The sequence below is a fragment of the Macrosteles quadrilineatus genome, unplaced genomic scaffold (genome assembly GCF_028750875.1).
Source record: "Macrosteles quadrilineatus isolate MER2022 unplaced genomic scaffold, UCM_ALF_1.0 Scaffold_2__2_contigs__length_208266976, whole genome shotgun sequence".
In the NCBI taxonomy this organism is placed as follows: domain Eukaryota; kingdom Metazoa; phylum Arthropoda; class Insecta; order Hemiptera; family Cicadellidae; genus Macrosteles; species Macrosteles quadrilineatus.
Window position 1 is genome coordinate 184005585 of NW_026542595.1, and position 25255 is coordinate 184030839.

Consider the following 25255-nt stretch of genomic DNA (forward strand, 5'->3'; position numbering starts at 1 on the left):
GAGGCCTCGCCCCCCTTGTGTTTCAATTATTTCCAGAGTTCACTTTCAAAGATCTAGTGTTAATGAAAACCTTCATTATAGCAGGTTTACCTATATAGGAATTGCAATATTGCTGATCCGTCAGTTGAATGTTTAACCACAGTCTGATGAACAAGAGACAAACGAACCAGTTTACGGAAATTGATTTTAAATAGTCTACTACAGTACTGTATATTATTAATTGCAACCTGATTGATGTAGGTAAACCACGCTTTAGTCTTAATGGTGTAGATCAAAATATTTGAAATCTAAAAGGGTATTTCCTTGGAACTAATTTTTCAACCCTATCAAAATGCCCAATTCTCGCACGGGTCCCCTCGTATTATTCTTAAAACCACACTACTCACTATAATCTGATGGAAAAAGTGATGTAAAGACTTATTTAACAATCACCAATATACATTTTAATGGCGAAAAAATATAGGCGGCCAAACGTGTTCAAACCAAAGACCACAGAATTGTTCAAACCTGCTGAATTCAGATTCAGTGCATACTCGACCCTTTTGACCTGCTAGGAAACATTGTGCCAACTACGTTATCGGAAATCGGAAAATGCAAACGCCGGTTTCAAATTCGCTTTTCAAAAAAGGAAAACAGAAATATCGAGCGAAAGTGAGGATCGAACCACTCTCTCTTCAATATATCGGATCCAGGCCAGGAGATTACAGATGACGCGGTCATAATTACTGGGGTGGTAAATCCTGAGCATAGCTTGCGAAACATCAGGATTGGGGCTTCACCGGATTTGTGAAAGATCCAAAATAGTCTTCGGCAGAGTCGAATTGGAAGAGTACAGTTACTTGTGAAATGTGCAAGAGATTGTGCTATTACCGTAGGAGAGTAACTAAACGATTATAAAACGTTAGAGCTTTAACGATTTCTGGTCAAACCTCCGAAGGGATTGAAGTGAGTAGGCAATTGGTTTGATTAGACTTTTTAGCACCACTTTAAGCGCCACGACTAAATTTGGGCATAGCGTTCTCGACTTCTCATACGTTTGCTCAGTTACAATATTTTACCGACTTATTGCCGTATGTAAACAAACACGGCACAAATAAGACTTTCAAATTTATTTTTTTACCTAAAAAGGCCAAATAACAAAAGATCAATAAAATCGCCTTGTTCTCCTATGTCTAGATAGCGCACGATTCCGCGCTAGTTTAAATAAAGATACCAAGCCTTTGATACAAATTCCCCATAGAAGTAAATTATTTACTTCGATGAAATTTCCCTGTAGTTTATCATTCTTATGGATCAGTTGAAAACCTATTTGAAAGTTACTCACTGCTAAAAATCGCACCACATTACCCTTGTAGTACTCTTTAACCAAATTATATTTATATAGGAAATGGATGTAAATGGATAAGTAAAAATCCAATCGGACAGACATTCTTAGTCTGCAAGTTTGCTGCGACGGGGATATTTTATATTTTTTTCAAGCCATTTCACTTATTTAATAACCATTTTAACCAAATAAAACAATCTAGCAATAAGCAATAGATTTTCCTCTGGGTTTATTAATAAAAAATAAAGCTCGTACCGTAAAATATACACTAAAAATAAAGCAGAAACATTAATCGATATTGACGCACTGAACATTGACATAGAGGGAGTATGTCTGTGACGTTACCAACACGAAACGCATAAAACTTGTTTCACAGTAGAATAAAAATATTACTTGCACTAATTAAAGTCAACCATTTAATTGAAGAAATTGTTTAATTTAAAAATACAATAGAATTCCTCTTATCCGGACTGGCTGACTGGCTTCGGCCCCGAGCAGTCCAGGTGGGCGGGTTTCCGGATAAACCGTTGCCCGGTTAAAAGGGAGTCTTAGTAAGATTGCTAAACAAATTCCATTCCAACCACTTAACTGTTACAACCCCGACAAAGTTCCGTGTATTGTTCTGGAATTATATCATCACTCGATCAAGGAAGCGTACAACAATGAACGAAACAATTCGGAAGTGGAGGCGAGTACTGCTTCAATCAATTAGTGCACGTAGTGACCGTCGAGTCTGGTAGATAGCACCACTAGTGACGCGCCGTCGCTTCGTTTGAAAGTGGTTACGTATTGAAATGTGTTCGTTAATTAAGTCGCTCTCCGTGACAAACTGTTGCATCCTTGGTTTACCGACGTGTGGTTTACTTTCGGTAGGAAACGGTTTCCGTGAGTTAAGAACGTGGAAAGTTACGTCAATAGTTGGTTTGCCACAGAGAAATGCGTGAATAAAATGTGTGCGTCGGCAAAATAAAAATTAGTAGGTAGACCTACGCTTTCCTCTATTTCACAAGAAAAAAATCTAAAGTTAGAATTTTTGACAATTTTTAGGCGTTCTCTAAATCGGGAGATCATGAAAATGTTGCTTGGATACTGCCATATAATTTAATAACCTTATCACGTGAATGTAATTCTTTTACTAAACTCAGCTTCAAAATGGGATAGCTTAAAACATAATTAAACTGTGTAGTGTCTTAACAACACATAATCATTGCTAATGCATTACTAGTGTTTGTAGTGGCTTTAACTTATTTTCATAAGCTTATCCTTAAGTTCAAGCAATGTAAATAAAAATAAAATGTTGCTGCTGGTAGTAAATAAAAAACAATATTTTATCTTTATCTCTAAATTACCTAAAACATAATTATGGTAATCACAAGGGATATGCACTTTTAATACGACAACAATTATTTATGTTATCAAGACAAACTCATCACCGCTGACTAAATCTGCAAGAAGCGCCATTTAAATAATCGTCCTCTTCCTGCCTTTATGACGCGCGGTGACTGGGGTCAGAGGTCGCGCCGGAAGCGCTTCTGGACACCGGAAGTCAGTAGCTGGCGAAAGTAACAACTAATATTTCACAGCTGATTCCGGCGACAATCTCGTGATCACCGGAAGTCCCAATGCTATCGGTTGCGCGCGTCTTCTCCGATTTACTTCAATATACGACTATTTCGATACGATTACGTGGCTGAAATAAACTCTAAAAGGCACTGTCAAGTCAATACACACAGTTACTGAACGTTTGACATTGACTTTGGATACTACCGTGGACTTGGTTTAAGCATAGATTAAACATACTCACGTGGTAGATTTGTCATCCTTATCGATCAGCTGAAGAGAATTAATTTTAGTAGTTCTGTCCGGTGCCTAGGATAGTGTTTTTACAATTTTCTTGTTATTTCAGTTATTTAAATCCTTGTTTAACCAGAACAATGACATTATAAAATTAATCCTAAAATAATAGGAATAAGATTACTTCTTCTTCGACATTAAAGATCAGTGTCATTAACATGAACTAGACAAACTAGAAAAATAGCTTCATATTTACAATAGAATGAGAAGTCTGACACTGAACTGTGTTGTTATGGTTTACATGGCATCCCTACGTAACATAGACCAGCTGTAACCATTTTTGGGAACATTGTTACTGAGCTTCTCAATACTATCCACAAATTCCATTTTCTTCTTAAGAGTTTTGTTACTGAGATGGTTGATTTGAAAAGATGGGTTTACCAAAAGTTGTCCTTTCCTGGTTTGGTTACAATAAGCCGGCTTTACACTATGTAGCAAAACCTAAACCTGCTATATAACTTTTGCTATATATATAAAAAATTGTTATATAACTTTTGCTATATAACATTGCTATATAACTTTTGCTGTACAAACAAAGACAATTTTAGTGATTCTGGTGCTCGTGCTATATAGCACTGGCACAACCTCATTCGCATTCCGTATCAAAATGTCGCGCTGAAAAGATATTTTTCGTGGCAGCTATCACGGTGATCTTAGGAAGTCAGAGAGGCGTAAGCGAAGGTTTTAGCAAGTTTTAGGTTCGACCGCTTCTTGCTTCGAGAAATAAGTACAGTGTAGCAGATTTATTACGGGACCTTAATGATGACGATCTATAATTAAAATGCAAAATAAGGCAATGGTAGGTTCAAAAACGTTTTACGTATAACGACAACGCCGGTTGTCCACGGAACAGTTCAATTAAGTTTATAATTGCATCCCCAATCCTAAGCACTGTCACTTTCCGGGTTGAGTAGTATTTGCGCCGAGTAGTATTTGCGCCGCGTAGCACCAGCGCCGCGCCAGCTAATTAAATGAGGGTTAGCAGTTTTGACAGGTTAACAATGGCGGAACCAATCAACTGCACTAATAGGGTTATTGAGAACTTATGTTCCTACCACATTTTACTTTCAGCGTAAAGTGGTTGCACGCAGTCACCTCGTGACCCATGCTAATGGTTACACATAATTTTAAATCTAATAACTGCAAATTGATGCCACCAAAAATATCGTTCACTGGTTGACAACAATACACAGTACACTCCGCCGTTTCAGTATAAGGGCTACCTAAAACCAATTAATTACCAATAACTCAACAGAGAGGAAATTACGAAAAAAAATTTGTTTGTTACTGTACCAGGTTTGGTTGTAATACATCGCGCTTCGTGAACCCTGGGAGTTGAGACAGGCCTTATATCAATTTAAGTTCATCTTAAGTCTAGAAATACAAGTACATATTAAGTTTACAAATTAACTCTCTAAAAAGTGCAGTGGCAATACCACAAAGATACCTCACTTTAGGCGTTTTTCCCCATAAGAATAACATGGGGATCATTTTTCAGCCACTAATTCCAAAAATCCTGATATTTGCCTACATATCCCTACATATAATCCTCATATACTATATTCAAAATCAAGCTAAAAAAGCTAATTCTTTAATTTATTTACCAATTAAATGTAAAGTAGGTATAACATAGTAATATGACCTCACTTTAGGCACTTTTTCTCCATAAGAATAACATGGATGAGTTGTTTTTAGCCATTTTCTAAAGACCCTGCTTTCGGCCTATACAAGCCCATATAAATGTTCAATACTATTGTACAACTCAATAAACATTACAAATCCCCATGCATTCCCACGAATATTAAAAAAAATCATTAACTTGACGGTGCGAGGTTTGTACGTGAACTCGGGCGCGCTCCCGGCTTATGCTTATCGCTTCTCGTGCGATTTTGATTAAATTTGGCATGAATGTGTAAGGTTGAATCACCTTGATTAAGTTTACGAACCACCAATATCGGAATGAAGCCTGTTGTTATTTACCTACACATATAGGTCCAATATAAATAAATTAACGATACTTACGTATTCTGTACCAAAATGTCAAATTCGCAAAAAAAAATGGATGTTTTTAGCGAATTCCCTATAGGGAAGTAGCTATTACCGTAGGTGGCACCGCACCGTAAGACCTAGGTCCGTGACCAATTTACTTTTTCATTTTGTATAGATTTATATACGTCCGTGAACGCGATAACATTAGTAATTTTAGTTTGCTTGTTTATGGATATATTTTGATCAAACTTGGCAAATTTAATTATTTTATACTAAGCTATTCATATTTTACTAAAACTCCACTTTAATAGTTTCCTTGTAGCAGCTAACCTAGGTACTCGTTAAACCTAATTTTATTTATATACATTCAATTAAAAATCAATTCAGACAAATGGAAATTCACTTAGTCGGCAGGTTAGCTGCGGCGGGGGTATTGTCTGTTTAGTTTAGCTAAGTGTTATCATACAATGAAACTGTGTACCTGATACTGTACCATACGGTTTTTTGTGAAATAACTTGTCACCCGTTTTGATTAACCAATGTTTTCGATGTAGGTGTCCTTGTACATCTTATGATATAGCAGAGGGACGAATGGTAGTTAAAAGTGTTATTTTGGGCTTGCCTCACCCTCAAGTTATTGATTTATTTACATGGTTACCTTTTTTAGAACCTGTAATTATGACAAACCTTTTTATAATGGGGTTTTATGTATGAACCCGCGATCCTTCACTTCGATGTATAACCTCTAGATAGCAAATAAAAGACGAAACCATATGGGTCTAAACTATATAACGTTTTTAATAATTAATAATTAATATTTTTAACGGTTTTTTAAGTAGTAAAAAGCCTTTTTAGTCCCTAAGGAGTACAAGTAAACTTTTGTGAACAGTTGTAAATGTCGATTGTAAGCAATTGCATGGTTCGAACATGGCCCCCACAAGGGTGGGGCTGGCGCAACTCTGGTCACAGGGCCCGGGCCCTCAGGGGGCCCGGGCCTACCCATTTTTCCCTTTTTTTCTTTTTTACCCATTGAAGATCACTTTACAGCAGATCATAAATTGAAGATAAAAAATAATATATATATATATATATTACAAAAAACTAAGTTAAATAATTTAAAATGTATTAATTCTTGATTCTAAGGAAGTTCATATTTAAATACTATATGTGCGTAGGTGCGTATGTACTATACAACAGCAACAGCCAGCTCGGGCCCCAGTGGCCTGCCCCACAAACTCCCTCTACCCCTTCCTCCCGCCAGGTGCCTAGCCACTCCTACCTCATTCCCCCCATAATAAACAAAGTTTGGTTTTATAATTGAACTGATAGTTTCAAGAATGAATTCTTATAGTTATAAGTTAAAATAAAATTTGTAAAGCATTGAAAAATTGACATGTACTATGTCACCATTAAGTATGTACCATTAAGGTGACCAGACGTCCCGTTTTAGGTCCATCCCGACAAATCCTCTCGGGACGCTTATTTGTCCCGTTTTATCAACATTTGGTTCCGGTTGCACTTTTATGTATGGAATATTTCAATTAATAATTGCAATCTAGGTTATATTTGACACAAACTTAAAAATTCTTTACTTTTGGAGTTTTAAAAATATGAAAGATTGTAGGCCTAATAATTTTGACATAAGTTTTCTTCCCAATTCGCTCGGTATAATACTGTACTAAAGCATGGATTGGATAGCATCGGCATCGACAGCATCGGTCACTCTCGGCATTACTCGTGCACATTCGTTTTTCTCCGTGACTACTCGGCAGCTCAGGCATCCACTCCCAAAAAATGTAGTAGGTATTGTTAAAATTCTTGATGAAAATTGTCACTGAATAAAATATGATTTCATTGGTGTAAGCTATTAAACTCAATTTATGTAAGTTTTGTTCCTACTCCATATTACAAAGTACAATTATGGCAGTTAAGATAGCCAAACCCTTTTACAGGGAAATAAAAAGGACAAAATATTAATAGGCATGGAGCTTTTGTGTATTGATATAATAGTTTTAATTGCTGAATTCCTGTAATTTTAAGTCTTATAAAACTCATTGAAAAACTCTTTTCTTCCTTAAAAAAGGCTGCAAAAGTGCCATTTACCACTCACAAATTTAATCCTAGATTGCATTAAAAACTGCCTAAAATACATGACATTTTCAAAATTTTCCCGGGGGAGAACCCCCGGACCCCCCCCCCCTACGCTGGGGGGTATTCCATACCCCCCCACCCCCCGGTTGGTAGGGGGGCCCGAGCCAGATCCTGGTAACAGGGCCCACAGTTAAATGTGGGGGCCATGGGTTCGAAATTATTTATCGATTCATTTATTCGGTTAGAGGTTTCAGAAAGGTTTTATTGTAGCTTATTGCTGCATTCTTATTAATTGTGCGACATATCGATGATAATGTACAGTAGGTCAATTAATTGTAGTAGACGAAATGATTGAACATTGAGCCCTTCTTTGTGGATTCTACGATGTTCATTCTGCTAAATTCTACTCGAAACTGACAATGACAACACCATTGAGTGACCAAAGGTAACATAAGGGAGTGGGTTACTCCGAAAGGTATGGGGATATATACCCCTAGCAAATCCCCCTAATACCAATATGCGGAGCTGTTTGCATTCCACATAGCACCGCAGACTATCCTGGTGCAACTATTTTCTAAAAACTTCGTAGGAAAACAAAAGTCCCCCTTTCTCCTAAATTAGTAATGTGATAAGTAGAAATTGTCTACTGGTTATAATAATTATAGTTCAGGAAAAATATCTATACTAACTCAATACTGCATGTGGTGGTATACAAGTGTTTGATCATTTTTATGTGCAATAGTGCATACTAGTACAAGTTAATTAGGAGTATGGAAAACGACACTATTTACAAGCAACTCAGTCAAGTAATGTGTAAGTAATTATGACCCTCGTCACTTCTGCATCATTGAACTAATCAAACTCCGCGGCGCTGGAAGCACGATTTAATCCGCGGCGCAAATGCTACTCGGCGCAACTGCTACTACACGCACTTTCCGTTTCCAGTCCCTCCATTGTAAACAAAGATCGCTGAGCAAAAACTTCCGCACCCAGGAGGCTACAACTGTGAACTGATGACACTAAATGCTAAATATAGCAGATGCTAGACAAAAAATATATGTATAGGCCTAACAATAACATTGCTACATATAGCTATGTATAGTTTGATCTTTACCGACTCCCGATGGATAGCACAATTTTTATTTTTGCTATATTAGGATCTGCTACATTATAGCAGTGTTAAACCCGGCTTTACAAATACAAGGTTGACTATTCCACAATAATCAGTGACTTAATTGAGAACAGCAAACTCTGTTGATAGCTTAATTCAACTAAGTTTGGATTTATTATAAAACTTCCATTTCAACACGAGAATACAATGTATATTGCTGTTGCTGTCAATATTTAAGTACCAATTGTACAGAGGTTGTATTGTGTAGTATGTATGTGAATGTGTGTACACCGACATACCGAGTTACTCCCACAACGAAAAAGTGTAGTTTTTTAATAAGCACTGCAAAGCAATCAAGATCATGTAATAAGTCCTACTTCATTGGCAAAATTTTCCAGGAAAACCCACAGAAACATAAAATGTATATATAAATAACTTATGACCGAAAAAAAAAACATTTTTAACTATTATTTAGAAATAATCTTATACAACTATTTTATAGAAACGATTCTCTTGACAGTGCACAGTTTTAAGTCCATTTCAGATTGATTAGAGCGTTAAATGTATTTTATAAAAAAATATATTGAATGGCTTTTATTTGCTAAATGTAGGTCTATTATCTGTTCGACTCATAGTATTTTAATGTAATTTTCCCTGCCACGTTTTAGTTACCAATCAGCAAACAGCGTACAGTTTTGAACATGTTTTATATAAGTTTCATGGCGTAACACTAGCATACGCTACACAATAAGAAGGATGAGTGGTAAAAAAATCTTGTAAACAATTAATAATACAAGCAATTTACAGGATAATTAATGTCTCTTGTGTCTACACTTTCTTCGACTTTCATCCCTGTGTTGGAAAGGAGTATGACTACGTTGCGATAGAAGTGTACACGTATGTGATTGACAATTATGACAAACAGGTAGTTCTGTTTCCAAAAAGCTTTGCAACCGCTCGAAGAAAACGTCGAAACTCTCAATGTTGTCATGACGACCACCTTCAATCCACAAGGGTTCTACGGCAGTTCTACAATTATAGTAGAGTTCAAAACCATGTGAAATATTCACTATTTGGTCTTCCTTCCCGTGAATCAGAAGGGTTGGGGCTGAGACGCGGGCAATCTTGTCAATGTTCCTAAACTGGTCCCATCTTTTAACTTTCAATTTGGGAAAAGGAACGCCGATGGCGGAAGTGAACCCCGATTGAACCACAACGCCACGGACGTTCATCCGTGATGCTAAGTCGAGAGTCGGAGCACAACCTAGACTTTGTCCGTAGAGAACAATATCTTTGAGACACAGTCCATAGTGATGAGTTAAATATAATGCAGCTGCTTCAATATCGGCGTATACTTGTCTTTCGGATGGACGACCTGAACTACAACCATACCCAGAGTAATCGTAGGAGAAGACGTTGCAATTGAACGTTCTAGCGAGATAAACACAGTGAAACGTCACACTTCCTAAATCACACGAGTTGCCGTGAGAGTACAAAATGGTAGTTTTCGCACCACTACTGGGACAGTTAACACAAGCAATATTACTGTGATATTTCGTCTTCACAAAACAAAAGTCTAATTCTTTATTGATGCGACTTGTGTTAAAATATTCTGAAGGTTTTTCAAAAATACACTGATATTTGGACAATTCATCATTGTAGACTAAGCGATAAGTAGGAGAAGGTGGAGTAAATGCAAAGTAGTTAATTATGTTTTCTGTACAAGGAGGAATACACAACATTTTCTGTGGTAAACTAAACACTTTTTGTAGTTGACTTATAATGGAAGACATGACTGTTGGAAAATGTTGTTCAGGTTTTGTGTGAAGTATAAAATGTATATTTTGATGTTAATTTAATGATTTCATAGAAATGTTTGGTTATGAATAACAGAATACATGTGGTATTTCAAACACATGTTAAAACTACAGTGAAGTTGAAAACTACTTAGATATTTATATTGATATTATTAATATATGTATATAATTATTTTAAAATCATAAGGCATACAGTAGTAAGCAGTTTAAATACAACAACTAATAATACACTTATAAAATTTGCATACTACTGTTGTACTCAAATATAGTGGAAAATGTCAGATCTCAGGCATAAAAGTTTTAATTTATCCAGAATAAAAATATATTATCAAACTTATTTTTGAAGTGAGTTTCATTCAAGTATAGGTCGACAAAACAAAATACTTTTTTCCGTAAAACTACAGTATAGTAAAACCATGCGCTAGAAGGCATATTTTTTATTCCATCCCAGTTATCATTGAGCCAGTGCATTATTGTTATATTATCTTGCTAGGAGGAAGGAAAGCAGTACTGGATTGGACGGATAATAACTGTAGTCATCTGTGAAATACTATACTTTGGACTCGTAACTTTCCCTGATCCTGAAACAATCTCTTTGTTCAATACTCTTGTAAAATATTGACAGACTAGCTTATAATTGATTGCCAGCAGGAAGACAAATTAATTTAAAAGATTTTTCCTTTTGTGGTTCAAAATGTATCCACAATTTTTGGATATGTTATTAGTTTTACGTTTTTTGAAGATCCACAAATTTAGGTCAGGAATTGTGCAGAGAGAGGTTTTGTCCTAAGTGTTATAATTCTCCTGCTGGCCTACTAGAGGTAATTTGAAATCGAATTAGGTTGTTAGTCAATCAAAATTATTAAAAAATTGCCTAAAGGAGTATCACTTGGAATATACACCAATCATAAGGGTAAAGGGGAGGCCTCAGATAATAGGCACCACATTTTTGGAAAAATATTTTTAAGTAAACAAATTACATAAATTGTAATCATAATTAATTAGATTGTAGGCCTACTATTGATTAATTTTGTAGATAGTTCAAAAATAAGGTAAAACTAGTAAAATATGGTCAACTAAACGACAAATGTACTATTCATATCTTACCTACGCTGTAATACATCAATTACATCATAAATAATAAATTTGTTTAAAAACCTAGTAGGCTATATTTAGTTTTCCTGAATATGCATGTATATATTTATTTATTGTTTGTTGCTAGCCTAGGTCTAGCTGCCATGACACAAGGCCACACTAAAAGGTTTTTTTAGTGTGGCCTTGCATGACATCAAAGGCGTTTTTAAAGTTTTTCTATGAAAATTGTCAAACTCAAGTTTTTTTTTTACTAGCTCGTAGCCTATTGTTAAAAGCACAATCAAAAAATAGCCCCCCAAAACAAGTAATTGCTATCTGATTTATGATATTTTCAGTAAACTTGCTAAAACAACTTTCAAATTCACTTTCACAATTTTTTCCACCACTATAATTTTAATTTTTAATCAAAAATAAAAAGCCTTAGAGTCCAAAAACCATTTTAACTCAATACTTTGATGCTACTTACTTAGTACTCAATACTATAGAGATTGATGATGGCCCAAAGCTTGGCGAGACACATTAACACAATAGACCATAACATCTCATACATCTCACACTGTTTTACGATGCCCATAACACACGGAGTGAACTTTCTTTTCCCTAAAGTGTCCTGGGAAAGGACATTCACTGTCAACGTCAAGTGATAAAACCAGGAGCGACTTCAAGCTTTACGGCCGAGCTTCTAATGGCCACTTTTACTTTTAACAGGTTTCTTGTGCACTATAGATTTGACTTTGGATACTGCATGTAAAATTCTTAAGCTATTGTAAAATCTGCAGCTTGTTTGAGTTTCTAATCCAGTAACCTTTTTGTTTTTATAGAAGTTTTTCTCATTTGAGGATATACAGTGAGTGAGAGATTTAATCTTTAGCAATTAATTGATGGTGGTAAAAATACACCATAAACTTGGATGGCAAACCAAAAGTTTAAAAGAACATTCTGTATACTTCTTACATTACATTGAACAAAATGCAGTAACCGTAAGCATTAGGCTATCAGTTTGGCAGCTTCAGTCTCCTCTAGGGTATAACATATTTCTATGTAAAGCTCCTCTTCATCCACTTGCTGTTTGATGTTTTTCTTTAGGCATTGGGTTATCTTTTGTGATATATTGACATTGACGAGTTCCCAATCCTCTTTTCATCGATTTATCATTTTTAGGCCAAAATTTACCCACACTTCCTTAATTCATCTCTTTTACAATACCAAACTAGTGTAATACCGTATGAACTACTATGAAGATAAGTTAAAGGCATATTTAAGGTGTATAGTTTAATTCAAGAATTGCTTACTATACTAAACATGTACTTTCATCATGAGTTTAAAATTCCTAAGAGGGTTTCTTTACATTTTCCAGATGAGACTGATGGTTGCAGCATGTGTGCTGATGATGATATTGGTGCTATCTACTGTCCATGCTGAGGAAAATGCTGAGGATACTCCTGACAAAGAACAGGTAAACTTATATGTAGCTATCACACATATACTTAATAAACATCCTGCAACAATAGCTTTTGAAAGAATCTTCTGATTGTTTGTAAATTAAACAACGATTCCAAGAAATATAAAATCATAAGGTCATCAATCATCACACCGGCCTACCCCTCTTGGAATCTTTGCTTGGAAGCAGAAAGCCACAACAGGAATGCAGAGAAGACGCCATTCATTTGTCAAGCTAGACTGCTAATTGCGCTGTTGTACGCCAATCAGGCCTTTCACTGCAGCACTGACCAACGGCGCAAAGTTATACAACTACAACCTCTTCACCTCTTACATCATTGCTGTTTGGAATACATCGTACAACCCTACAACTAGGAACTGGTGTCTTTAATGTGTCACAAATATTTTTCACATTCAAAATCATTGTGATTCAAAAATTGAATGAGCATTGATTTTGTAAAAAGTTAGTCAAAGCTACAAGATTTTTTGAGTTTTTTTGTGATATTGAGCCTTTTAGTGACTGTATTGTATGACAGCAACATTATATGATAGCACATATTTTGAGCTAAGTATAAACATGAATTAGTATGTAAGGAACCGATTAAGATGATCTGTGTAGTTACAAATCACTGATTAAGATCAGCTGTTTCATTAGCCAATTAGTGATGAAAGACAGCTGAGTCCAGTTTTAAACCAACAAAAAACTAATGAGTTTTCTCAGGCACAACCAGTGACCTTCTGATTATTAGTTGAGCATCATTATTCAGCCATTGATTATACAGTATTTGTTGTATACGTGTATGCTCAATGATTCAACTACTAAAGCTAATTGGATTCATGTAAAATGACATATCTTTCTCACATTGATCATGAGGAAAAAACAAGTTACTGAAATAAAAAGCACTACAAAAAATCCTTAAGAGAGCTACATTCAGAAATCATAGAGATTGCAGTTGGATAAGCACAGGGTCTTGATGTACCAGAGGTGCTGATACAAAATGTGAGTTTAATTACAATGAACCTCTGCAATAGTCAACCTTCAAGTGTATGTCAGGTCAGCAACGTTGACTGCAAAGATTCCCTTCTACACTCAATTTGCACTCCTATTCAGTTTTGAAAAATGCACCTAGGTGTGTGCCCCAGTCTAAAATGAAAATGATAGTTTTTAAGAGCACCCTTCAGAAAGTACAGAAAGTAGCCTCTGTTTGGTCACTTTGCAAGAAGAAGAAAGGATAGCACACCAATCTTGTATGGATTTGTGCTGTGCAGGAAGTCAATCTGCATCTAGCCTTAGTGGTGTGAAGGTCGAGTTATCACTTATTTTGATTCTGAGCGTAAGTTAGCCACCATACCAAATTTTTGTCTAATTTCCACTCATACATTTTAAACACAATTCAAATCCAAATCAAATTCTCAAATCCTTTTTTAGTACGTTTCTATTTCAAATGTACTCTTGACAATTAGTTTTAAGTTTATGAATATACATATTTTTTGTAGCTGTTTGTTTGAATTTATTGGATCTTTCAATTTAAACAGGTTTTACCCATGTTAAATAGTTTTAAGTCAGTGTATATAAAGACATTTTGTTACTGTTTAAGAAGTAGGAAAGTTAGCATTTTGCATTTGCACAATCATGAGTTCTACTACTGACTCAGATAATGGAAGAAGAAGACAATAGTAAAATAACAAATACTGCAGACAAGCCTTTTCATACTCTTATGCAGCTAATTGTTTGAGGTAGAATATGATCTCGTAAAACGTAAATAAAAAAATATATTTATAAGATAATACTTCGTGTGCAGAGGACAGAAAAAACTCAAACAAGATTGAACATCGATTTATCCTGAACAAAGCTCCACCACCGAGTACCATTTATTAGCTACTGTAAAGAAATAACTAAGCGTTATTAAGCTCTACAATAGAACCAGTGCTATTAGCCACAGTGACAACAGATTGGCCAGATGAAAGGAATGTGAAAGCTGTCACAAGTGAGATGAGACGATGATACTGTGCGACACGAGACATTTACGTAATCTCATGGTTGGGCAACTAATCACCGAGCAATCCTGCGTGTTGGATAATGCTCGCTTCATGTCCACCGTTTAGCGTTTGTAATGCTGAGTGTGTCTGTGGTATCCCTGTGTGGGGCAAGACTAACGTAACTTTGTGAGAAAAATAGTGAATTTGTAACTTCTTGATTAGTGTTAAATGTGATGGAGCTGTTATACAGACAATATCTAATATATCAAACACTACTAGATATATAACTTGTACTTGTACTGTTATTATTTCCAAACTATAAAGCTGTTAGAATGGCTATCAATTTGTACCTTCAAACACCATTTGGACTCTAAATTGTCTCGTTCTATTTATGTTTACTGTCTTATAGTTAATTATTATATAAAAATACCGTAATCAAGTAAAGTATTTTAGTATAGTAGGCGTACAGTAGGGTAGTATTGGAAGATAAAATTGATTATAAATGGATAAATTGGTTCATTAAAAATATGCGCCCAATATTAATTTCTTCTAGCTTGTGAACTAGGTTTCATACCCTATTTATCAGACAAACAGCGCATATTTACCATGTATATTTGCATGTTTTGGCTAGTATCCACCATTGTCAAAATATTGCAGTTGTAGGACACTACAACTAGACACATTTTAACCAAGAACCCAAATTAATTGCAAACAAATATCAAATAAGGAATTATATATATGAAGTTAGGAATTGAATATCTAACCAAGTTTAATATGTAGGCCTAACTTACAGCAGTATTGGAAAATATGGTTGTTTATAAATTGATTCGTTCATTTAAAATTTGTAAACTCTAACACTTTTTAACGAAACTTGCATGAATAGTTTAGTATCAAAATGATGGTTGGCATTTTGTTTGGCAAGTTAATTAATTTTTTAAATTAATTAAAAATATAAAATTTACAAAACCAAAACATCAAGTTACATATATTGTGAAATTATAAATAATTTTGTTTAGGTTAATTTACTATTTTGAATAAATATAACAGACTTCTTTGGGGGAATGAAAATAAATTAGATTTATTAACTAATACAAAGATTAGTAAAAATTATATTTTGTATTTACAGGAGGATGAGGAGTATGAGGACATTGCAGTGGCAGAATCCCAAGACATTGGCCACGCTCGTCTACACCCAAACAGCGACAATGATCCTGTGGACCGGCCACGGGCTCGTCCTAGAGGGCGAAAACGAAGGCGACGCCTGAGGAAGCGACCAAGATCAACCACACCTTCCTTCATCGAGGAATACAATCCAGAGGGGACAGTGAAGGAAGAAGAGGCTTCTCCAACTGAGGAAGAGGTTGTCTACCAGCGAAGAAGGCCTTCTAAGAGAAGAAGACGACCCATCAGGAGAAAACCAGAGTTTGACGGCGAAAATCCAGAACTTACAGTTCCAAGAGAAAGGCCACCTGAAGAACCTTACCGAGAACCTTACAAAGAAGAAGGTGAATACCAACCGAGAAATCCGCCGAGGAGAAGAAGGAAAGGTGGACGGAAAAGAATGAGAGTATCAACAGAACCGACTGATTCTGTGGATGAAGTAGCTACAACCCAGCCATCTGAGGTTGTGGTGCAGTCGAACAACTTCTCATCTGAGCCACCAGGTCCAAGCGAGTTTTCATCTGAGCTTGTACAAGAAATGACACCGTCGTCAGTATTTAACTCAGCATTCACGCCCAAAGAAATTACTGAAATAAACCATAAGTTGGCACCTTTCACAGAGTTCCCCCACCCAGAGGAGGAAACATCAATCAGTGTTGATTTGACTTCACATAATATTGAAGAAAATCACATTATCAATCCTTCCACTACAACAAAGGACTATGCCTGGATAAATAGATTTAATCCAAAAGGACCGACGAGAACGACTACAGAAGAAACCACTACTCCGATAGCAACAACAGTAAAATTTGGTCTGAAAGAGGAAAAGCAAAAGAGAAAAGTTGAGTCGACAAGTGAACCCAAACAAAATATAAAAAATATAGAAAAAATAATAGAGAACAGGAATAACTTATTCTCAAAAACAAGAAGGTTACCTACAACATCAGCTGTGATTCGAAGAAGACTGCGGCCTAGAAAGTTCAAAAATTCAACAACCACACAGGATTCTACCATTGACAACACCATACCGACGATAAACCCTACACAAGCAAACAATGCTGATAAACCATGTGAAGGTGACAAGTGTGAACCTAACCTAACTTCTCTATTAACCAATATAGTACCAAGCGCTCTTCTACCATCTGGCTTCCCAACTATGCCTGAAATTCTATCAACAGCTGAGCTTATTCAAAAGATCTCCCAAACTCCTGGTAAAGGACAAGAAGGTTTAAAGGAAGCACCAGAGTTTTCTGATTCAGATAGTGTTAACCAAACCGATGACAATCTTATAGTAATAACGCCATCAAATCTAGTGAGGTCACCTGAGTTTAGCGAAAATGGACTACCAGATACTACAGAAAGCAAACAAACAGCTGATGCTATTGAAAGTAGTGAGACAAAAGAAGATTTGCAGACATATATCTCTACCTTATCAAATACAGAAGCCAAATCAGAAGAATTTACAACTGCATTTCAAACAGAAGCAACTTCGACAACCACAACTACTACTACAACAGAAGCTACAACTTTGTCTTCCTCAACAGAAACACTGCTCCCGTCTACTGCAAGCAGCTTGGAGATGACAACAGAATCAGAAAATTTAAAATTAGATGGAGTTAATGTAACGAATATCAACGACGAGATATTAGAGCTGATCATGGATGAAATGGGTAAAGCTAGAGTGAAAAGAATTTTAGAATTGAGAAACATGACACTAAGTGAACTAATAGCTCACAGAGAAAGAGGAGCTGGACATTTTTCAGCTTTTGTTCATCTAAATAAGAACTCCACAGGAGAACGAAGTTTGAAAAATCCAACAGATTCCGATTTTATCTCAGGGGAAACTGATTTTTCAACACAGGAAACAAATGATGAAGAAAAGACGGAAACAATGATTGTAGAAAAAGCTAAGTATCTAATGAGTGAATTACGTGAAATAAAGTCCAGTCGAAAGGAAAGCAATAAATCGGGGAAAATGTTAAAAGTAGAGGGGACTGTAATACCTGTTTCCATACTCCAACCAACTCATACATCGATTCAATTCCCAGATGACGGTATTCTTGGTGCATTCCCTAAGTACATGCGTGATATTACAGGTAAGAAAAATACAGCAAGTCAACCGATCGAAAAAGTACCTATATTTAGAGAGTCAATCAACACACCGCGAGAACTAACTGAAATCGACAAAAGAGAGCCGAGAGTTTTTGAAAGTATGCCAAAATTCAACTCGGAAACATCAAACAAAGACGATTTAGAGATGTCACCATACCCAGACTGGAGGATCGCAGTTAGTAAATCAAAAGAAAAAAGCAAAGGGTTCCCAGGAATAAGTGAGGAAATTCTCCTGGTTGCCAAATCCTCACCAAAACCAACCGATTTAGAAGATGTAATTCTGTTGGACGAGGGCGAGGAAGTTCATCACCTCAGAAATCACATTCTAGGAGGAAAACATAATGTAGAGAGCGGAGATATAACAGATGAGGACTACCCAGAGACGAAAAAAGTTCCTCAAAGTGTGAAATCCGCCATCGCTGCTAGCGGAGCGCTTCTCGGCTTGGCAATATTTGGGTTCCTCGCAGTCCTGGTGTCTTGTAAGATCCGACAGAGGCGAGCTAGGCTACGCGCCAGACAAGATATCCTGTGTGAACATCTGGCAGAAGACCTCCGCGGCAGTCAGCGTAGTTTGACCCCTGTTCTGCGCAAGTCTCCGTTCAACCACACCATCCAGTCAAACACTGCATCCAACAGACACTACTACTTGTGGAGGACACTGAGGAAAACGTTTCAGTACGAGTAGTCAAACACCTTACATGACTGAGACAATTGACTAATGATAGAAGTAGACATTCCATTTATCAAGTTGAACCTGTAGCCAGTTTTAGTTTTAAAATGAACTTATTTGAATGAAACCTCCTACAGAGTGTGGAGATGTCAATAACTGATGTCTATGTAAATTTTTAACTAAGGCAAACTGAAAGTACAACTTATTACAACTAGTTTATAGATGGGATGCCTACTTCAGTACCTAAAGGTCTATACTGTGACTGACCCTGGCTCCTTGCCTTATGAACACATTGATGAAAAAGGGAAAAGGTATTTTTAATTCAAAAACATAAAAGTTAATTTTTTGTAGTGTAAATGGTAAATATCCCCAGCTTAATTTGTTACAAAATTACCTGGTCTAAAATGTTTTCATGAGTAATTTCAAAAAAAGAAAATTTGTTGGCTGGAATATAATGATGAGTAATCTTATATTAATAAGCTATGGTGGCCAGCTATTTATTGTAGCTTGTCATTTTAGTTTTGCACCCTTTAAATACGATTTTGATACAGTTTTAGGCTACAGTACGAGAGAACACAATTTTATTTATTAATTAGAGTAAAAGTTATTTGGGCTATAATGCTGTTTTGCTAACATATATGATTGCAGAGATTAACTATAGATGGTTTCATATTTCGGGGACAATTTCAACTAATTTAGTGACAAGTGTAAGTCTAAATCTGGTTAAAAAAACCATGTTACCTTCAATAATTTAATATTTTTATTTTTCATAAAAAAATATTGTCTCCATACTGGAATAATAACATTTTTAGAACTAATTGCATTATTAAACGACACCAAAATATTTTTGGAATAAAATTACCCTCGAACCTAGATGTATGGATTTGAAAATGACCCTTGAACCAAGATGTATAGATTTAAAAATTACCCTAGACCCTAGATGTATAGATTTAAAAATTGATCCTCCAACAGTCTGATCTGTTAAGTGCAATACTTAAGATAAGCTTTAGTTTTAAGTTATCGTAACTGAATCCTACACAAGATGTTTATTTCCAAAAATTAAAGAATAAGAATCATTTCACACTATTGGGCTCTTACTATTTCGCATAATTTTTTTGAACAAGACTTTGTTACATGTATGATAAATGGATATGAAGCATTTAAATGACTTGAAATCTGCCAAATGTTAAACATAAGCACTCTGTATTCTATCTTATTTATTCTATTATATATTTCCTTTAAATGTAACTAGTATAAGAAATGTAAATTTGTATTATTGTTGAATTTTTTGTATTAAAATAAGTTTTGTTAAAATTGTTTGTTTTTCTTACCATACATTTCATGTTTTAAAGAACCCTAACAAAAACCTAAATACTTAGCAAAAATTAGTGAGTTTTTGTATATGCATTTTGTCACTTAGACCGAAAGTTCGACCCATGCTCAAGCTAAACAACAATATAGATTTTTAAAAAAATTGGAGGTTATGTGATAAAACATATCTTGTCTTACTGCTCAATGTATTAAGCTAAATACTTCACAAAATTAAAGGTTAGTTTGGAGGAAAAGATATGTGGCCTTTTTTGGGTGTTGATAGTCAAGATTTCTCTTAAGCCTGTCTACGAGGTTTTTTTTTTTTAAATCTTTAAACAAAAAACTGTTGGTAATTTAAAAGTTTTTTCATAAACTTACTAAAAAATTGAATACCACATCATCTTAGCAAGAATAACTCTTTGGAATTTCACTTTAAGCTTAGTAATTTTTCAATAAGTGCAAAATGAGTTGGCAACTATAAAACATCAAACATTAATAAGCCTTAAAAATTCTTATATTCATTAAACGCAGGTATCTGCAAGTTTACACGTCTTATTAACCTATTTTAAATTTTCGTTGTAAGCAAAAAAATTGGTCAACAGCAGCTGATATCCTCAATATCAGCTGATTATCTTTCGTTCTCACTCAGTGGTGTAGAGGGACAGGAATGCGGGGCGGGGGGGGGGGGGGGGGGAAGAGTTCCCACTCTGGTTTTTCCAAAACTCCAATAAATTTGTCGACCCATGTTTTACCCAAGAGATGGTGAGATTTCCTATAATGGAAGAATTACGACTACACCAAAGTTCACACTAAAGGCAGGTCAGCCATGAAGTATTCGATGAGTGCCGAATATTTATCTACTGGCAAACTATTTTTGTAGGTATCTGCCAATTTCTGAGTAGAGGTGCTTAAGCAGTCTGTTCTTAGCGGTTATAGTGAGTATTTTCATAAACTACAAGCACTGACGAGTAGACAAACACCCATTTACACTAGTCTTGAATAGACTTGCTCTGCAAAAGATGGGAATCTCCCTGATGTCACTTTAGAAAAGCAATTGAGAGCTAACTGTGGATTTACAGCAGTAGAACAGAAAAAAATAATTTGAATACTAGGTATATTAAAACCCCTGTTATAGAATTGTTGTTTCTTTAACAACAGATGTCCAAATTACGAGAGCAGGCCTAATTGTTAATTATGAGATAAAGAAGATGTATTTTTGTGCAGGAATTATGCTTGATTTTGATCAAAATCTATTGTAAATGATCATTGACCCTCTAAAGTAAAATAAAAATATAGAACATTATGTGCTCAACTTACCGATACTGCTCGTAGGTGAAAACCTCCCTCAATATTTCACTGGCAGGGTCTGACATGTTCTGAAAACCATCATTAGCCCTTCATTAATTGGGGAATTTCCTTAGAGTCCAAACTAACAAACATATGGTTTCAAGTTAATCATTTCATCAAGGAATTAAGTCAAAATAAAACAAACCTTATGTTCGGTCTGCTGACTGAACCCCATTACGTTTAGCTAAACGTGCTAAATTATATATTTCAGTCTTTCCAAACCTTGTTTGCATACCACCATTGATTTTTGTGCAGTAAAGAAGACATCGCACATATATGGACCAACTATAGCAATTTTCTTTATTAAAAAAGTACATTGTTAAAAGAGCCACTCATAGCCTTTGATCCTATTTTTTTTCCTATATGTCTAGGATCCTATTTTCTTTCTTAGTTTTAAGTGAATTTCCCATAAAGGGAATAAGCTATTACCGTAGGTCTCATGGTAAGACCTATACACGGGATCAATTTACTTTTTCCTTATGATGATTTTACGTTTATTGGGAAAATTAGAATTTTCTCATTTTTTACCCTAGAAAAAAGAACTTCCCAATTATTTATCTTCAAGCCTTTTTGAAGAGCTTAAAAAACAAAATATTTTGAATCTTGGGGAATGTTTGTACGGTTATTAGCTATAGGGAAAGCTCAATACAATTTTAATTTAATTTACACACACAAAAATTTAATTTAAAATTTCAATGTTATTCTAATGGGGAATAAAGGAATACATTGTAGTTTGCTTGTTTACAGATATATTTTGATCAATTTTATTTATTTTATACTTAGCTATCTGTATATCGCTAAAAACTAACTGTATTACCCTCCCTGTAGCAGCAAACCTAGGTACTTGTTACAACTAACTAATGTTATTTCAATAGATTTGTAAAAATCAAATCAGTCCAATGGAAATTTGCTTAGTCTGCATGTTTGCTGCGGCCGGGTATTTGTGACTGTGATAGTTGACAAAACATGAAGATGCTATAGTTTTCAATAAGTTGACTTTTCCGTTTGGCTTGGTTAAAAAAAGCTTGTGGATTTGATAAAAAGTTACATCAGCACACTCTGTCGCTGGTTAAATTCAACTGTGTGTTCAGTTTTCTTCAAATACCGATTAGCAGTCAAAAGTACAACTTAGTCACGTTGATCCAACTAAGGGTGGAATATCTTTATTATTTAATATTTTGCAAACCGACTAACTGAGTTTCCACCTATGAGCTTCCACCTTTCCCTGGAATACTGTCAACAATTGATGAATTCCTAAATAAATCACCCAATGGGGACGCCAAAAAAAAGTAAAAAGCGACTGTAAAAAGTAACCGATAAGCTGACGCACCAGCACAAAGCACAAAACATCCTGATGTATAATACTTAAACATCACCAAGTTTCACACTGTGTACAGTACCACAGGTTGTGAAACACTGCTTTATGTTTTGTTTTGGTAAAAGTATAACTGAGGGGTTGAGAGGCCAAGGGAGATATGTGACTTTTTAAAAAATGTTGTCATGGTAACGGGTTTTGTTAAAAAAGGGTGGAATTTCAACAAATAATTCATTTATATCCCTTGGCCTCCAAACTAAACACCTAAGAGTTGGAAGCCAAGGGGTATAAGTGAATTTATTTTTATTTTTATTTTATTTTTTATGACTCTGAAAAAAATACAATGACATTTTTTAAAAAGTCACTTATCTCCCTTGGCCTCTCAACCCCTCAACTAAGAGTAAACATTTTCAATGACAACACACCTGAAACAGTCTGTAGAAGTATGCATATTGCCGGGCAATGTTTCTACACTGTTTTAAAGCACCCTCTGAAACATACGTGAACAATATTAGTTGTCCCAGAGCTTCATCATATCAACGTTACAAGAATTTCCCATTTTTGATATTCATTATTTTGTTAGATGTGAAACAAAAGATAACAAAATAGAAGAGAAAGAGAAATTATTTTAACTTGACTAGACTTTTAGGGCTTAACCCTTTGCGGTCGAATGGCGAGTATAGGTCGCCGCCCACCATTTTCCCGACTACTCAAAAATGGCGACCTATAATAATAATAAAAAAAGGTTTTTTTTTGCAGTTGAATATGCGAGTATAGGTCGCCGGTCGCCATTTTGCCGACTGATCTTATGGAAAACTATACTCGGAGAAAAATTCTACCTCAAAGGGTTAATAATCAAGATACTTTGCAGAGGGTGACTATTGAATAGTATAAAGTATAAAGTATATATTTATCTTATGTAAAAATTCATTATTGTAAGCATCAAAATCAAAGACTAACAAATTGTTACAGACTCAAACAAGAATGATAGCGCATCATGCATTGGTTGTATGGAATAGAGTTTTGGGGCAAAAGTAAAAAAGCAAAAAGCTATATTCAAAGTTAAAAAAGACCAACATCTTACAATTTTCTTGTCCTATACAACAATCTTGATCTATTTAAAAAACTGAATCCACTAACTATACCATGTACATTTTACAAACCATGCTTTTCATTTTTTAAATCTTAATTTCTAGTTGAATGAATACCATCATGAATACTTAGTATCGACAAAACCTCCCAATTCACGGACTTGCTTAATTTGTAAATCTGCCACATTACTAAGTAAGACAAATAAAATATGCAAGAAAATTGCAAAAATCAAATAAATTAAACAATTTATAAAGGAAGTCAATTAAAACCTCTCCGAACGGAGGCAGTATTTCTCAATACCTAGAGTAGGGGATCCCTTGAGCTCCTGAAGTTCTTGAGCAGTGAAGTACAGGACCGTAGTGTAAGCGGACGGTAACATGTTCAAGTACGGGGCCCAAAACGAAGGCCCTTCACTGCTGAATCTTTCCAAGAGAAGAAATAATGCAAGAGCGACATTAGGCATGTGCTTAAGCATTGTTTCATTTGCGAGTAAATATCCTGGAAATAAAAAAGCATTACATTTTGTTTGTCAATTTTCTAGGTTACTGAAATCAAATTTTTTGACCTTACATTTGTCCGTCTGCATGGGCTTCTTTTAATGGATAAAGCAAAGCAAGAAATGTGCCGCTACAGTACCAGATTGAATTGCACTAATTAATTTTAGGTGGCGTTATTGGGATTAGGTCAGCAATCTAAAAACCCATTTGTTTTGGGAACAAATAAATTTAATGCTGTAATTTTTTAAATGTTAAAAAATGCTGTAAAAATTTTGTAATTTGTAAACTCTTTCTATACACTTGACATAGTCCCTCAGGGGACAAAAAAGTGTGTGCACAATGTATTTTCTACATGTTCTATGGCCTACACATACTTTTAAGGTAAGCTAGCTGCTATCCTCATTTTTCTCTTTCCCATTCTAGTAACACTGCTATCCTCACAAAAAAGCCAAGACTTTAAATTACTAGGCAAAGTTAGAATTTCACTTTATCTGATGGGTACTCTTATAGTATTTTCAACTAAAGGCTGTTTGAGTTGGGAAAAGAGATGTCTTTGCATAAAGGAATATATTTTTGTATTTCTTAATCCTGAGTGAGCCCACTTATGTAGGCCAGCTATCCTAAAAAAAGTCTTTATAGTTTACAGGTAAACCTTTCTGCTTGGCTTGATTATGTACAGGTTGGTATTGGCCTATAGCCATGTTTACACAAGACCAGTAAAGCAAGCAGGTTACTTGCCTCTAATGCATTTCAAGTTACGTGAGGCAAGTTGCCTGCACGCCAACTGGCCACAAGTAATCATGGCTTAAGACATAAATCAGCAATTGGCATCAGTACAATCTGTTGAAGGCTCAATTGAAATATATTTGTTTTCATTGTAAATTCAACTGTATATAGAAATGGAAAGTCTCAATCCATCCAAATTGTAAAAGGTCTATGGTTCTTGAACAATGGCATGCTGACTTGAAATATGTTTCCATAGAAACCATTTATTTTATTCATTCAATGACAGTAAAAGAAGGCAAGATGAAATTTTTCCTCGTCAAAAT

At 35.3% G+C, this 25255-nt stretch overlaps 1 protein-coding gene across 1 annotated transcript in view; it reads right to left on the reverse strand.

The window, feature by feature from the left end:
• Positions 1 to 25255, reverse strand: part of LOC128987489 (actin-histidine N-methyltransferase-like) — a 61503-nt gene that overhangs the window by 30258 nt on the left and 5990 nt on the right. Inside the window, exons 4-6 of the mRNA XM_054408357.1 lie at positions 24010 to 24207; positions 23043 to 23107; positions 21273 to 21331 (exon numbers count right to left, since the gene is read on the reverse strand). Of these exons, the coding sequence (XP_054264332.1) occupies positions 21273 to 21331; positions 23043 to 23107; positions 24010 to 24207 (322 nt within the window). The remainder of the gene's footprint in view (positions 1 to 21272; positions 21332 to 23042; positions 23108 to 24009; positions 24208 to 25255) is intronic.